The sequence below is a fragment of the Chrysemys picta genome, chromosome 8, assembly GCF_011386835.1.
Source record: "Chrysemys picta bellii isolate R12L10 chromosome 8, ASM1138683v2, whole genome shotgun sequence".
Lineage (NCBI taxonomy): Eukaryota > Metazoa > Chordata > Testudines > Emydidae > Chrysemys > Chrysemys picta.
The window spans coordinates 65596918-65611182 of NC_088798.1; the positions used below are offsets into that span (position 1 = coordinate 65596918).

The following is a 14265-nucleotide window of genomic DNA, read 5'->3' on the forward strand; positions in this document are numbered from 1 at the left end:
AATACAGCACTCAGTGATTTCAGCTCTTCAGTGATTTCAGCTTGTAGTAGGGGAGCCCCAGTGCTGGTGCACCATTGGCCAAAAGTAAATTCAGCACAGCAGCCTGTAACTAGACTCTTATTGGAATCAAAATTAGCTCTGCTAGTCAACAGTGGAGAGAGAAGGAGGTACAATTGGTGTTTCAGACCCTTAAGGAAGGGGGCATACTACCAGATACAAATACCTGTCCCCAGCTTCTCTCTCCATTCACTGGGTTTTGGAACCCATGTCCCTTGTCTAGTGAGTGCTACTTAATTGATGGTGAGTCCCTCTGTCATAAAACAGTTCCACTGGCCTTGATTCACATAATCAGGGTAACAACACTTTATTCTTCCTGCCCCAATAACAGAGACACTGGGGATCCCACAGCAGCCAAAATGACCATTTGGGTGGCTGTGGGCTCATGCTAAGCAGGGTGGGTGTGCCTATGCAAACAAGATCAGCCCCTAAAGTTCTTTTCCACAACTCGCCACAATTTACCACCAGATGTCAGGGTAGAGCTCATCCTGACTCTGCTTACAACTGTATTTACAGAACCATTCCATTTCAGTTTTAAAGGGCTTTATCACTTGTTTTAGCTGCTTTTCTCTCATGTACCCTAACAACCTCCGAACTTTAGCACAAGTTCTTTTGTGGATTGCCATGCAACTAAGGCAGCTGAGGTCTATGTGCACTAAACTCCGAATGATGGTGAGCACTGACTAATGCTATAGAATGACAGGGTCATCATAACACCTTAGACTCTCTTGGCCATATATTCCACCAAAATTAATGCAACAGCTCCCAGCCAGCAAATAAATCCTGTCCCCCCAATCCCTGCATCAGTTCTGTTCCCTCCCCCATCCTCCCACCCCTCTCAGTCCAGCCCCTATCCCCATGTCTGCTCCTCCAGGGGCTCCTCACCCCAATCTGTCCGTGCCCAGGCCTGGTGCAGGGAGGAGGGGTTGAGGCACTGTCCTGCCCTTGTTGCTCACAGTAGTGGAGGGGGAGGACAGGTGAGGTGGCCTGGAGCTGTGGGGGTCTTAGTTCCCCTCCAGTGAGAACATCTTTATGTTGCTGATGGGAGGGGGATGGGCCAAGAGCTCTGCTTGCAGCAGCATTGGTTGGTCATTCTGCCCCAGGATGTGGGCAAGGGGGGCAGGCAGCCAATCAGAGGGGGATTCCCCTGTGTCATGGCCAGACAGCTCCAGCCCCAGCCAATCCTAGCAGCATGCGAGGATCCAGGGAGAGCCTGCTGAGCGCAGTCACTGTAGGAGGCCAGTGGCAGGCACCACCTGCTGCCAATTATCCTGGGGCAACTCTCCACACCTGGCCCTGCCAAGAGGGCATCTGTGCTGCTCCCTGCCTGTCTCACGCAAGGGGAGGCTCCCAACAAGTGCACATCCAGGGGCGACATCTCTGCATAAGAACATAAAAACCACCATACTGACAGTGGCCCATGCCAGGTGCTTCAGAGGGAACGAACAGAACAGGTAATCATCAAGTGATCCATCCCCTGTTGCCCATTCCCAGCTTCTGGCAAACAGAGGCTAGGGACACCGTCTCTGCCCACCCTGGCTAATAGCCATTGATGGACTTATCCTCCATCCTCTACAGAGCAGTCCCTGGGCTGAGCTGCACATCTTGTAGTACTTCCCAGCAGGAGACCCCCTCTGATTGGCTGTTTTGCCCACTGCCTTGCCTCCTGGGGAACAGGAGCCAATCAGAGCTGCTGAAGGAGGCAGGCAGAGCTCTCACACCTCCCCTTAAGAGCCCACACTGCACTCGCAGGTGGGGAGGAGGAGCAGAGAGCCCCAGCAGCTCTGCCCCCCACTCCCCATCCTGTGAGCAATAGGGATAGGACAGTGCCTCTGTACCCCACCCTTCCCCCCTTCAGCACCTGGCCTGGGCAGGTGTGGTAAAGAGCCCCCGGAGCAGCATGCAGAGCAGAGGTGTGGCTGGGGAGCAGAATTGAGTGGGACAGATTTGCTTGCAGGCTGGGGGCACAATTGATGGGGGGGGTCAGAGAGGTGGAACAGATGTGGAGGCAGAATTGATGGGGGACTTGGAGGGGACAGGATTTCTTTGGGGGATGGGTGAAGAATTAATTACAGGGTGAGGGGATGGGTAAATGGGGTGGCGGTGAGAGAGCCCCCATTTTTTTCAGAATACTTTAAGCATGGTTAGATCGGGGAAACAAGCCCTTCATGGGGAGGGTGCGCACGGGCTGATGTGTGGCAGGGTGGTTGCAGGAATCCTGTAAATCCTGTCTGCTAGTGTAGCAATTACTTTATTATGCAACTGAGCCACGCTGCATTTCCAGCAAGAGAGAAGCCCAGGAGTGGTCCCACCCCTGCTCTGAGCCTCCCTGCCTAGGAATTCAGTGCCTCAGATAGCCCAATCAGAGAGCAGCCCTGACTCAAGCTGCTCCATCATTCAGAGTTGGCAATCGATTGTGACTCCTCTCCAGCTCTGAACTGCGCCAACAGGGATACGGCCTGAGGATCCCCCTCTCCCAGGTGGCTGGCAAAGTGCTCTGAGGCCGGACGGCATGGCACAGAAGAGGGTTGCAGTTATTGGAGCTGGCGTTTGTGGACTGAGCTCCATTAAATGCTGCTTGGATGAGGGGCTGGAGCCCACCTGCTTCGAGAGAAGTGGCGACATTGGAGGGCTCTGGAGATTTGAGGTGGGTCCGAGTTTCTCTCAATCCTGACTTGCTTGGTGGGGTAGAAATGAAAGTGTTTCCAGTCTTTCCTCCGGGAAAACCTTCTCGAAAAGCGTTTCTCTGCATGCTCCAACCTCTGCTTAGCAGCAAAACAATGCAGGGCCAGTAGCCATGTGTCAGACTCCACCACAGCCTTACTGTGCTAGGGAGCTGTACAAACATCCCCAGCGCTGCTAACATAGGGTTACCATATTTTCACAAGCAAAATAGAGGACACGGGGAGGCGGGAGAAGAGGAGCCCCACTCTAGCCCCGCCCCTGCCCCGCCCCATCCACTCCCTCCCACTTCCCATCCCCTGATTGCCCCCCTCAGAACTCCCAACCCCCCCCCACTCCTTGTCCCCTGACTGCCCCCTCCTGGGACCCCTGCCACTAACTGCCCCCTAGAACCCCACCCCCTATCTAAGCTGCCCTGCTTCTTGTCCCCTGACTGCCCCCTCCTGAGAACCCCCCACCCTCACTGCCCCCCACGACCCTACCTGTCCCCTGACTGCCCCGACCCTTATCCACACCCCCACCCCATATTCACACCCCCACCCCCAGACAGACCCCCGGGGCTCCCATGCCCTATCCAACTGCTCCCCACCCCCTGACAGGACCCCCAGAACTCCCGACCCATCCAACCCCCCCTGCTCCCTGTCCCTGCCTGCCTCGACCCCTCTCCACACCCCTGCCCCCCTGACAGCCCCCCCCCCGAACTCCCGACCCATCCAACCCCCCCTCCCTGTCCCCTGACCAGGGCCGGCTTTAAAGAGCCCAGGAATCGGGCTGTGCTCCGGCCGGAGCTCCGGCCGGGGCTGTGGGGCTTGGGGCCGGGCTGGCAGTGCTCGGCCGGGGCTGGGCTGGCGCGCTCGGCCAGAACCGGGGCTGGCGCTGCTGGGGCCCAAGCCGGCACTGCTGGGGCCCGAGCTGGGCTGGGTCGGCGCTGCTGGGGCCTGAGCCAGGCCGGGCCGGGGGTGCTCGGCCGGCGCCAGGCTGGCGCGCTCGGCCGGAACCAGGGCCACCGCCCTGGGGCCCGAGCCGGGCCGGAGCCGCTGGGGCCGCCGGGCGCCGCTCGGCCCGGGCTGGAGGGAGCCGCTCGGTCAGGGCCGCGCCTCCCCGGAGCTCTCCTCCTCATGCCCCAGCTTACCTACTACTGCCTCCCACCTGCCCCTGCTTCTTTTCAGACTTCCCGTGAAGATCTGATTCGCAGGAAGCGGGGGAGGGGGAGGAGCAGGGGGGCAGAGCGTTCAGGGGAGGAGAGGAGGGGGAAGACAGCTGCGGGGCCGGACGGCATGGTAAGGCTGCAGGGGATGGGGGGAGCCGGGAAGGGGCTTTGGCTGCCCAGCAGCGCCTGGCTGCCGCTTTTCTGTCTATAAATAGCCGACCGGAGGGAAATCCCGGACATTTTTAGATTTTTAAAAATCCCCCCCAGAGAGCTATTTATAGACTGAAAAGCCGGACATGTCCGGGGAAATCCGGACATACGGTAGCCCTAGCTAACACCAGTTCAGCTGCGCTGCACTTAGCCCCCCCTGGAACCCCCTGTGCACTGAAAAGGGCTGTTGCAGCCAGAGCTCCACCTGCACCAGGTGCTGCTGAGCCAATTCTAGCCATGGGGGAAGAGTTTGTATAAACACTTTCATAGAGACCAGGCTTCAGGCTCCCCTAGGCCTGTGTGCACCTGCTACGGGCCTGACCCAAAGGCCAATAAAGTCAACGGGAATCTTTCCACTGACCCTGGGGGCTTTGGATCAGGCCCTTACCAATGTGTGAGGGAGCCTGTAGAGGTGTAACTAATATGCGCCAGGTCTGGAAGAAGGTGCGAGTTGAAGGAGACCCCCTCTGGCTTTAACATACACAGTCTACTGTGCTTCTGCTGCCCCCCTCCCTGCTCAGAGAAGTTTACTTCAGCTTAGACTCTCTGATACCCAGTTTCCTCTGAGCTTTGCCCACAGTGATGTTTATGGTGAGTTTTCCCTAGTAGTAAATAACCTAATGGAGTCTTAGTTCAGGCAGCATCCACAGGGTTCTAACCCCCCAGGATTGTCCTGGAGTCTCCAGGAATGAAAGATTAATCTTTAATTAAAGATTAAGTCTTGTGATGAAACCTGCAGGAATACATCCAACCAAAATTGGCAACCCTACATGTTCCTGTTGGGGCAGTGTCCCTGTTAAGCTGGTTGGGGCGAGGTATACACTTCACCAAGTTAAGCCTTGTCTTCACTGCTGGAAAAAGTGTGCTGTTTACCTCAGAGTAACAAACTTGAGGTAATAAAACAGTGAAGACCAGGAACTTTAGTTTTCCTAGGAGTTAAACAGCTCTCTGCCCACTCCAGGGATTGAGTTAAACTCATGGCCAAAATAACATGCCTGGTCTTCACTAAGCATTTACCTAGAGAAAAAACTCAGGTACATTAGTCTCCATGAGGTAAAAAATTCACCTTTCATTCTTTCTACAGTCTCTTGGTCTTGCAGGTGATTTAGGCACCTGGCATAAAAGTCAAATAGTTAAGAAAATATAAGTCACGTTGAGAAGATGTGGTTTATCTCAGGAAGGACTATAATAAACCAGTGCCAGTAATTCTGTATGCTAGAAAGGACTCTAGCCAGCCATCTATTTTTTATTATCCCTTCCTAAATTCACTGTGCTTTAAGTTTTCCTAGGATTCTTGCAAGTTCAAGGTGATCATATGATCTCTTTGTTCCTGCTGGTTTTATTTATCATCCCCATAGGGGATTTAAAGAACATTTAAAAAGAAATATCATTCTGTGCCCACTGCACCCCAGGCTAATGTCACATGACAAAGACACACTCGAAAGATGACTGTCACCTCAGCTTCTGCAGACGGAGTCAGTAATTCTGGCTATTTAACTTGTAGAACTTTAGTTCTTTGGGAGTTCACATGCTTAATGATACAATCCATAATGTTCTCCTGCTCCCTGCAGGAGAATCCCGAAGAAGGCAGGGCCAGCATCTACAGATCTGTCATCATCAACACCTCCAAGGAGATGATGTGCTTCAGTGACTTCCCCATCCCGGATGATTTCCCCAACTACATGCACCACTCCAAAATCATGAAGTATTTCCGCATGTATGCCAACCACTTCGACCTTCTGAAATACATTCGCTTCAAGGTGAGGAGAGCTGGCCCAGCGAGCAGGGGTAGGGGAGAGAGAGAGAGAGCGCATGCACACTCATGGAACAGGGAGAGCCAGAGGAGCTGTTCTGGGACCTCCTTTCATCTGGGGGCTGCGTGGCAGAAGTTACAGCCCAGCTCCCAGGAGCTGCTGCAGCCCCATTCCTGTGGGAGCCAGTGAGCCACAGAGGCCATGAGGCAAAACCCAACAGAGCCCAGCTGGCCTCCTGCTGCTGATCCCAGCTGTGCGCTGGCCTTGTGCTGTCTGTCTGGGTTGCTGACTCTGGCATGGGGAGGAGGTTAGTGTCAGGGGTTCCGTTCCAAGGGAACGGATGAAATTCTCTGGTGCCAGCTCTGAGTGCCCTTTTCCTTCCAGACCATTGTGGTCAGTGTGACAAAACGCCCGGATTTCTCCACCACAGGCCAGTGGGACATTGTCACAGAGACTGCGGGGAAGCAGGAGTCAGCCGTCTTCGATGGAGTCATGGTTTGCACCGGCCATCATACCAACGCCCATCTGCCACTGGACTCCTTCCCAGGTAGGACGTGGAGTGCAAAACTAATTGGAATTAATTTGCAAACTGGACACCGTCAGATTAGGCCTGCATAAAGATTGGGAGTGGTTGGGTCATTACAAAACCTAAACCTAATTTCCCCAATACTAATTTTCCCCCTACTGTCACTCACACCTTCTTGTCAACTGTTTGAAATGGGCCACTCTCATTACCACTTCAAAAGTTATTTTTCCTCCCTTGGTATCCTGCTGTTAGTTGATTTGTCTCGTTAGACTGACCTTAGTAAGACAACCTGAGTAAGGCAACTCCCGTCCTTTCATGTATTCATACTTGCTCCTGTATTTTCCACTCCGTGCATCTGATTAAGTGGATTTTAGCCCACAAAACTTTATGCCCAAATAAATATGTTAGTCTCTAAGATGCCACAAGGACTCCTCGTTGTTTTTGCTGATACAGACTAACACAGCTACCACTCTGAAACTAAACCCTTTATGTCTCTCTGCATCTCCATATGTTATGTTCTAGTTCCAGTCCCTCCATCCCCTCATGTGGCCTGGGACCAGAGTGGTTTCCTGATGGAGACGGTGGCAGGTCTGCAGAGGCTCCTAGTGGATGCCCTGTTCTGTCCTGGAGGCAGCATTACAGCTGGTCAAAACTCAGAATTTCCATTTCACAGGAGATTTTGAAAATTAATAGTTTCACATTTCAATTATGACACAAACTGAAGGCTCTATGATCAAGGAAATAAAGTATTTCAATCATTACTAAATAGTACCTGCCCTTACCAATTTTAAAAATAACAGATTAAAATAATAAAATGAAAAATAAGAAGTTAAAAATTTGAAATGAAATTTCCAAATTCTGAAACAAAAGTTCCTTGGTACATGTGGTCACCAGGGTTAAAACGAAGATGGCACTTGCCGAGGTTATGAGCAAAGAAAAGCAAATCCAGAGCCAAATCCAGCTGCATATTAGACCCCCAGAGGAGTGTCCTCCACAGCTCAGTTTCCTTGTGCAGTCCAGCTTTAAAGGTGACCTACAAAGTGGGAGGGGAAAACTCTTGGCTTCTGCCCTCGTTTGCTTCATTTCATTTCAAGTCCTGAACGGCTTTTTAAAGATTATTTTTTTCTGCTTGTCACTTGCATTGGAAATCGAGGGGTCCCTGTCTACTCCTGGAGAACTCTGTGATTGGCTGGAGAATAAGCAGGATGATGACATCACATGTACCAAGGAGGGATTTTTACTGAGTTTTACACACTCATAGATTGTCTAACTGCTGTGTGTGTGTCACTCCTGCCCAGGGCACAAGGAATGCTGCAGACCCTTGCAGTCCTGCTATTCCCTTGAATCTCAGACCCCCAGGACAATACAGGAGGCATGGGACACACCCACAGCTGCTCCACTTCTTCTTTGCAGGGATCGAAAAGTTCAAAGGCCGCTACTTCCACAGTCGGGATTACAAGAAGCCCCAGGAGTTCTCGGGGAAGAGAGTCATTGTGATCGGCATTGGCAATTCGGGAACAGACCTGGCAGTGGAGCTCAGCCACACCGCAGATCAGGTTTGGTTTAGGGAATTTTACACCACTGAATGGTCAGAATGTTGTGGCTCGTCACTCTGAGACTTCCACTGACTCAGCAGCCAAGTGCTCTTCCCCCTCGTGGCTACACTTCCCCTCCAGAGTGCAGCCATACTCGGGGCCCCAGCCCCTCTCCAATCCACACAGGAAGTGGAAGATTTCCCCAGTGTTTGACCCCCATGTGGAATTCCCATTGATTTCAATGGTGTGCCAGCAGACTGGGCAATAGAGGGGAGCAGTGAGGAATGGGGGGCAGATCTGGAAGGCCCAACCATGCAGACTTGCTCAATCTGCTATGCATCAAATTCGTACCTGCTCTGCTTTGCCTAGGGAGCCTGTCAGAGACATCAGGCCTACAGCCCACCCTGGGGGGATGCTAAATTGAGAACCCACACCTGCTGTATTACAGGGGTTACCATCTGCTCAAACACCCCACAACCTGAGTGAGCAAGGCCAGCAAGCCTCTGAGTCGAAGTTGCTCCCAACAAAAGGCCATTGAATTCCAGTTCTACTGGGGATGGAACGCGTGCCCCGGACACAGTTCATACCACCCACCCTCTTTGTGATCTGCAGGCACTTAATGGCAACTAGGGAGAAGGCATAGGCATTTCCTTATAGATATAGGCATTTGCTCACAAGTACATGCTTATGCTTATGACATGGTTTGTCAGGGCAAATGCCTGCCTCTAAGGTTATACCTGCCCTGCAATCAGAGGTGTGACTGCAGTACAGTAGACATACCTCAGCTACCTTCTATCTAGCTAGAATAACTATAGCAGTGGAGCCACAGCAGCACAATTGTCTAGCTGCTTGAGTACATACCCAGGGTCCTAGATGGACTTGTACAGCCTGTGCTGCTGTGACTTCCCCGCTATTGTGATTTCAGCTATCTAGATCAAAGCTAGATCAGGTATCTACATGTGTTGCAGTCACACCTGTGATTGCTGCATAGACATTACCCTTGAAGAAGACTCTGCGTGACCTCCTGCTCAGAACGTTGGTGTCTAGAGATGGCTCTCTGGCTTAGCTAGCTGAGCGGGTTGTGGCAAAATGGTTCTACAGTCTCCTGAATCATAGAAACATAGACTATCAGGGTTGGAAGGGGCCTCAGGAGGTCATCTAGTCCAACCCCCTGCTCAAAGCAGGACCAATCCCTAACTAAATCATCCCAGCCAGGGCTTTGCCAAGCCTGACCTTAAAAACCTCTAAGGAAGGAGATTCCACCATCTCCCTAGGTAACACATTCCAGTGCTTCACCACTCTCCTAGTGAAAAAGTTTTTCCTAATATCCAACCTAAACCTCCCCCACTGCAACTTGAGACCATTACTCCTTGTTCTGTCATTTGCTACCACTGAGAACAGTCTAGATCCATCCTCTTTGGAACCCCCCCTCAGGTAGTTGAAAGCAGCTATCAAATCCCCCCTCATTCTTCTCTTCTGCAGACTAAACAATCCCAGTTCCCTCAGCCTCTCCTCATAAGTCATATGCTCCAGCCCCTTAATCACTTTTGTTGTCCTCCACTGTATCTTTCCAATTTTTCCACATCCTTCTTGTAGTGTGGGGCCCAAAACTGGACACAGTATTCCAGATGAGGCCTCACCAATGTTGAATAGAGGGAAATGATCACATCCCTTGATCTTCTGGCAATGCCCCCACTTATACAGTCCAAAATGCCGTTAGCCTTCTTAGCAACAAGGGCACACTGTTGACTCATATCCAGCTTCTCATCCACTGTAACCCCTAGGTCCTTTTCTGCAGAATTGGTGCCTACCCATTCGGTCCCTAGTCTGTAGCAGTGCATGGGATTCTTCCGTCCTAAGTGCAGGACTCTGCATTTGTCCTTGTTGAACCTCACATTTCTGATCACTTTCCCCTCCTCTAAGTGCTTCAGAATTGATTCCTTGAGGACCTGCTCCCTGATTTTTCCAGGGACTGAGGTGATGCTGACTGGCCTGTAGTTCCCCGGATCCTCCTCCTTCCCTTTTTTAAAGATGGGCACTACATTAGCCTTTTTCCAGTTATCCAGGACCTCCCCCGATCACCATGAGTTTTCAAAGTTTCCCTTAACTGCATGTGTCTGGGCTCAGGCCCAGGGATGTTATGAACCCTGCATTTATTTCTTGGCCCAATTAATCACTCCTGGCAATGGACAAGAGTCAGCTGTCAGCACTAATATTTCTAGATCTGCCCGCTGTCTGATGCTACTGGGGAGGAGTTGACGTCTCTGCAGATTTTGGGATAGGTGGAGATAGCCTCTTCAGTGACTGAGTTGTTTCCTCCCTGCCCTGGGGTCTCTAATATGGCCCACCCTTAATCATGCAGAACTAATTGCACTGCATTTGTGAGTTCTGGTGGCCAGACACATGCCTTTGACATGCATCTGAATTGGAGCAAAGGTGTGTTTTTTCAGACAGCAGAAAGTGCTATGTGATGACATGACTGACAAATGCCATGATCCTTGTAGATTTATCGTCTTTCATATGCCATCGAAATGTCGATTCTGTGTTGCCCCTCATTCTTGGGAGGAGTTCCCCATAGTCATCTGCAAAGCCACCTCATTGTCCTCCTTAAAACTTGCCTTTGTTGTTAACTTTACAAACAACTTGACAATGGTTACAGAGGAACTCTTGCAGGAAGTGTACAGATGCCACACCTCCTGTACACTCTTTATGCATCTTTGGTTTCTTGTGACACTCTTCCTGATGGGGCAAGGCCAGATGGCTACAGTAAAGTAGTGAGGAACAGGTATGTTAGCCCCAGGCTAAACAAATCCCTGGTACCATAGTAACCAAATGGCAGTTGCTCCAGGTTAATCAAGACACCTGGGGCCAATTAAGATCCTTCTAGAGGCAGGAGAGACAGCTAGATTGATTGGGACACCTGAAGCCAATTAAGGACTGGCTGGAACTAGTTAAAAGCCTCTCAGTTAGTCAGTGTGGTGTGGGTGTCAGGAGCTATAGGAGGGAGCTGTGCTGTTGGAGGAATGAAGCAGTATGAATCTATATCAGGTGCAAGGAAGGAGGCCCTGAGGTAATTGTGAAGAAGATATTGAGTGGGGGCTGCTGTGGGGAAGTAGCCCAGGGAATTGAACATGCCCTATTTCCAAAAAGTCAGCTTTCATAGCTGCTAAGTTTAGGGTCTCTGGGCTGGAGCCTGGAGTAGAGGGCAGGCCCAGGCTTCCCCCTCCCCTCCCCTCCCTGATTAATCACTGATACTGGGAGACAACAGACTGTGTGAGGGAGGGTTGTTTCTCCTCACCTCCCTTGCTGGCTTATGATGAAAATGGCTTAGTAGACTGTGACCTTTGCCTCTAGAGAGAGAAGGGCTATGTGGAGGGTCACAGTGAGCCTCTGAGGCTAGCAAAAATCTGTCAGGAAATGCAGGACCCACGGAGTCAAGGACAGAACTTTGTCACGCAAAGGAGCCCAGGACAAGGCAGTCAGAGGCTGCAGACAGACTGTAGCAGGGAGTTTTGTTTCCTCATTTCAGTACATAGTTTCCATTCTTAATAAAGGGTTCATTCTGAAAATGATCTGCCTATCAGTAAGGTACAACATGGGATCAGGACTGGATGGCATAGGGTGCTGGGGTTGGTGCCAGTGCAGAGCTTGTGCACTGCTACAGAGCTTGTGCAACTGCAATGAACTTCCCCACCAGCCCTGACAATCAGGGGAAATGCTGAATGTGCCTGGAAAAGGTTCAAACAGGAGGTTGAGCTGTCTAGGAAAGCACACAGGAGCAAATAAACTGGACGATGAGCAAAAGATTCCTCTGCCCTTAACAGTGGCAGGCACAGAAGCTGTAGATGTCTATGATGCATTCCATACAGATGATGGCTGGGAAAGAGAGGAAAGCTTTGTAGAAATAATGAAAATGTTTGAAGATCATTGTGTCCTTAGAAAAAAAAATGTTACTTACGGAAGATCTATGTTCAGGATGAGGACAATGAATGAAGGGGAAACAGAAGAGTTTGTCACAAACTTGAAACTAAGAAGTCAGTGCTGCAAATATGGAATATTAAAAGACTCTCTCATTAAAGACCAGATTGTCCTGGAGTGTAACAATAAAAAAGTCTGTGAAGAGTTAAAGGCAGGTGGATCTGAGTCTGACACTAGAAAGGGCAACAGGAGTTCCTCATAAATATCCACAGAGAGCACTGCCTATCACACTGACCAGTATTGCTTCATTGCCTACTTGTACTCACTCCTATGTCTGTCAATATCCATCCGTGGTCTCTTGTCTTATATTTAGATTGTAAGACCCTTAGGGCAGGGACTGTCCTTTTGTTCTGTGTTTGTACAGCACCAACCACAACGGAGCCCTGATCTATGACTAGGGTGCTGAAGCACTAAAGTAACACTAATAATAATAATATATGTACATGCCAAGCAGCAGAACACACCGAAACACAAATGAAAAGCCAGAGGCACACATCATATGCTTATGAGTACCATAGCTAAACCAGCAATGGAAAAATTCATGGAAATTAAGTCAGCTAAGGACAAAAACATGGAAAGCAAGAAACAATGCCAGCAATGTGGCAGCTAGCATGAGCATAGCAAATGAACAGCATTCAGGCAGATATGCAGAAACTGTAATGAACCTAACCATTATGCTAAAATGTGCAGAGAAAGCAGGAAAGTACAGAAAAGTATTCCTGAAGTAGAGTCATAGATGCCAAGGCCAGAAGGGACCATTGTAAATAATCAAGTCTGACCTCCTGTACAACACAGGCCAGAGAATTTCACCAACCGCCTAGAACAGATCTTTCAGAGAAACATTCACTCTTGATTTAAAAGTTGTCAGGGATGGAGAATCCACCACAATCCTTGGTAAATTGTTCCAGTGGTTAATTACTCTCTCCGTTAAAAAAAATTTAATCTTATTTCCAGTCTGAATTTGTCTAGATAGAGTCACCCACCCTGTAAGTGGCCTACATTTTTTGTTCCTATATTTATACATTTACATTCAGCTGTATTAAACTCATACTAAACTGTTTGCTTGCACCCATGACAGGTTTCAGAGTAGCAGCCGTGTTAGTCTGTATCCACAAAAAGAACAGGAGTACTTGTGGCACCTTAGAGACTAACAAATTTATTAGAGCATAAGCTTTCGTGGACTACAGCCCACTTCTTCAGATGCATCCGAAGAAGTGGGCTGTAGTCCACGAAAGCTTATGCTCTAATAAATTTGTTAGTCTCTAAGGTGCCACAAGTACTTCTGTTCTTTTTGCTTGCACCCAGTTTACCAAGTGATCCAGATCACTTTGTATCAGTGTCCTGTCCTCTTCATTATTTGCCACTTCCCCAATTTTTGTGTCATCTTCAAACTTTATTAGTGATGATTTTAGGTTTCCTTCCACGTCATTAATAAAAATGTTAAAAATTGCATAAGGCCAAGAACTGATCTCTGTGGGATCGTACTGGAAACACACCCACTCAATGAGGATTCACCATTTACAGTTACTGAGACCTATCAGCTAGCCAGTTTTTAATCCTTTTAATGTGTACGTGTTAATTTTATATCATCTAATTTTTTAATCAAAATGCCATGCAGTACAAACACCCCAGAGAAGTCTAAGTATGTTATGTCACGGGTATTTTTAGTACCCGTGTATTTTGTCAACCCTATTACCTTTATCAACCAAATTTGTAATCCCATCAAAATAAGATATCAAGTTAGTTTGACAGGATCTGTTTTCCATACACCCATGTTGATTTGCATTAATTACATTACCCTCCTTCAATTCTTTAATAATCGAGTCCCATGTCAGGCTATAATTATCCAGGTCATCCCATTTACCCTTTCTAAAAATTGGCATAACATTATCTTTCTTCCAGTCTTTGGGAACTTGCCCAGTGCTGCAAGACTTATTGAAAATCAACATTACTGGACCAGTGAGCTCCTCAGCCAGCTCTTTTAAAACTCTTAGATGCAAGTTATCTGACCTGCTGATTTAAAAATGTCTAACTTTCATGGCTTTTGTTTAACATCATCCAGATATACTAGTGGAATAGAAAGAATGTTATAATCACCATATAATGAGACTATATAATCTGAAGAAGAAGTTCTATTCTTAAGCACAGTAATGGAAGAGGCTGAAAACTCAAAAGATTGGCTAATTAAAATGTGCACAAATGGCACTTATAGGTAAGACAGCACGTTTGTCACGGCGGTCACGGATTCCATGACTTTCTGGGACCTCCAGGACTTCTGCAGCGGTCGGTGCGGCTGACCCAGGGGCCACCTGAGCAGCTCAGGCAACTCCTGGGCCAGTTGCACTGGCTGCTGCTGGGGCAGTCTCAGGCCAC

General features: G+C 49.4%; 1 protein-coding gene across 1 annotated transcript in view; it reads left to right on the forward strand.

Annotated features, from left to right (window-relative positions):
- The first annotated feature begins 1803 nt into the window (after nt 1–1803).
- Nucleotides 1804–14265, forward strand: part of LOC101940796 (flavin-containing monooxygenase 5-like) — a 36594-nt gene continuing 24132 nt past the window's right edge. The window contains exons 1-4 of the mRNA XM_005311510.4: nt 1804–2704; nt 5671–5859; nt 6238–6400; nt 7793–7935. Of these exons, the coding sequence (XP_005311567.2) occupies nt 2570–2704; nt 5671–5859; nt 6238–6400; nt 7793–7935 (630 nt within the window). The 5' untranslated portion in view covers nt 1804–2569. The remainder of the gene's footprint in view (nt 2705–5670; nt 5860–6237; nt 6401–7792; nt 7936–14265) is intronic.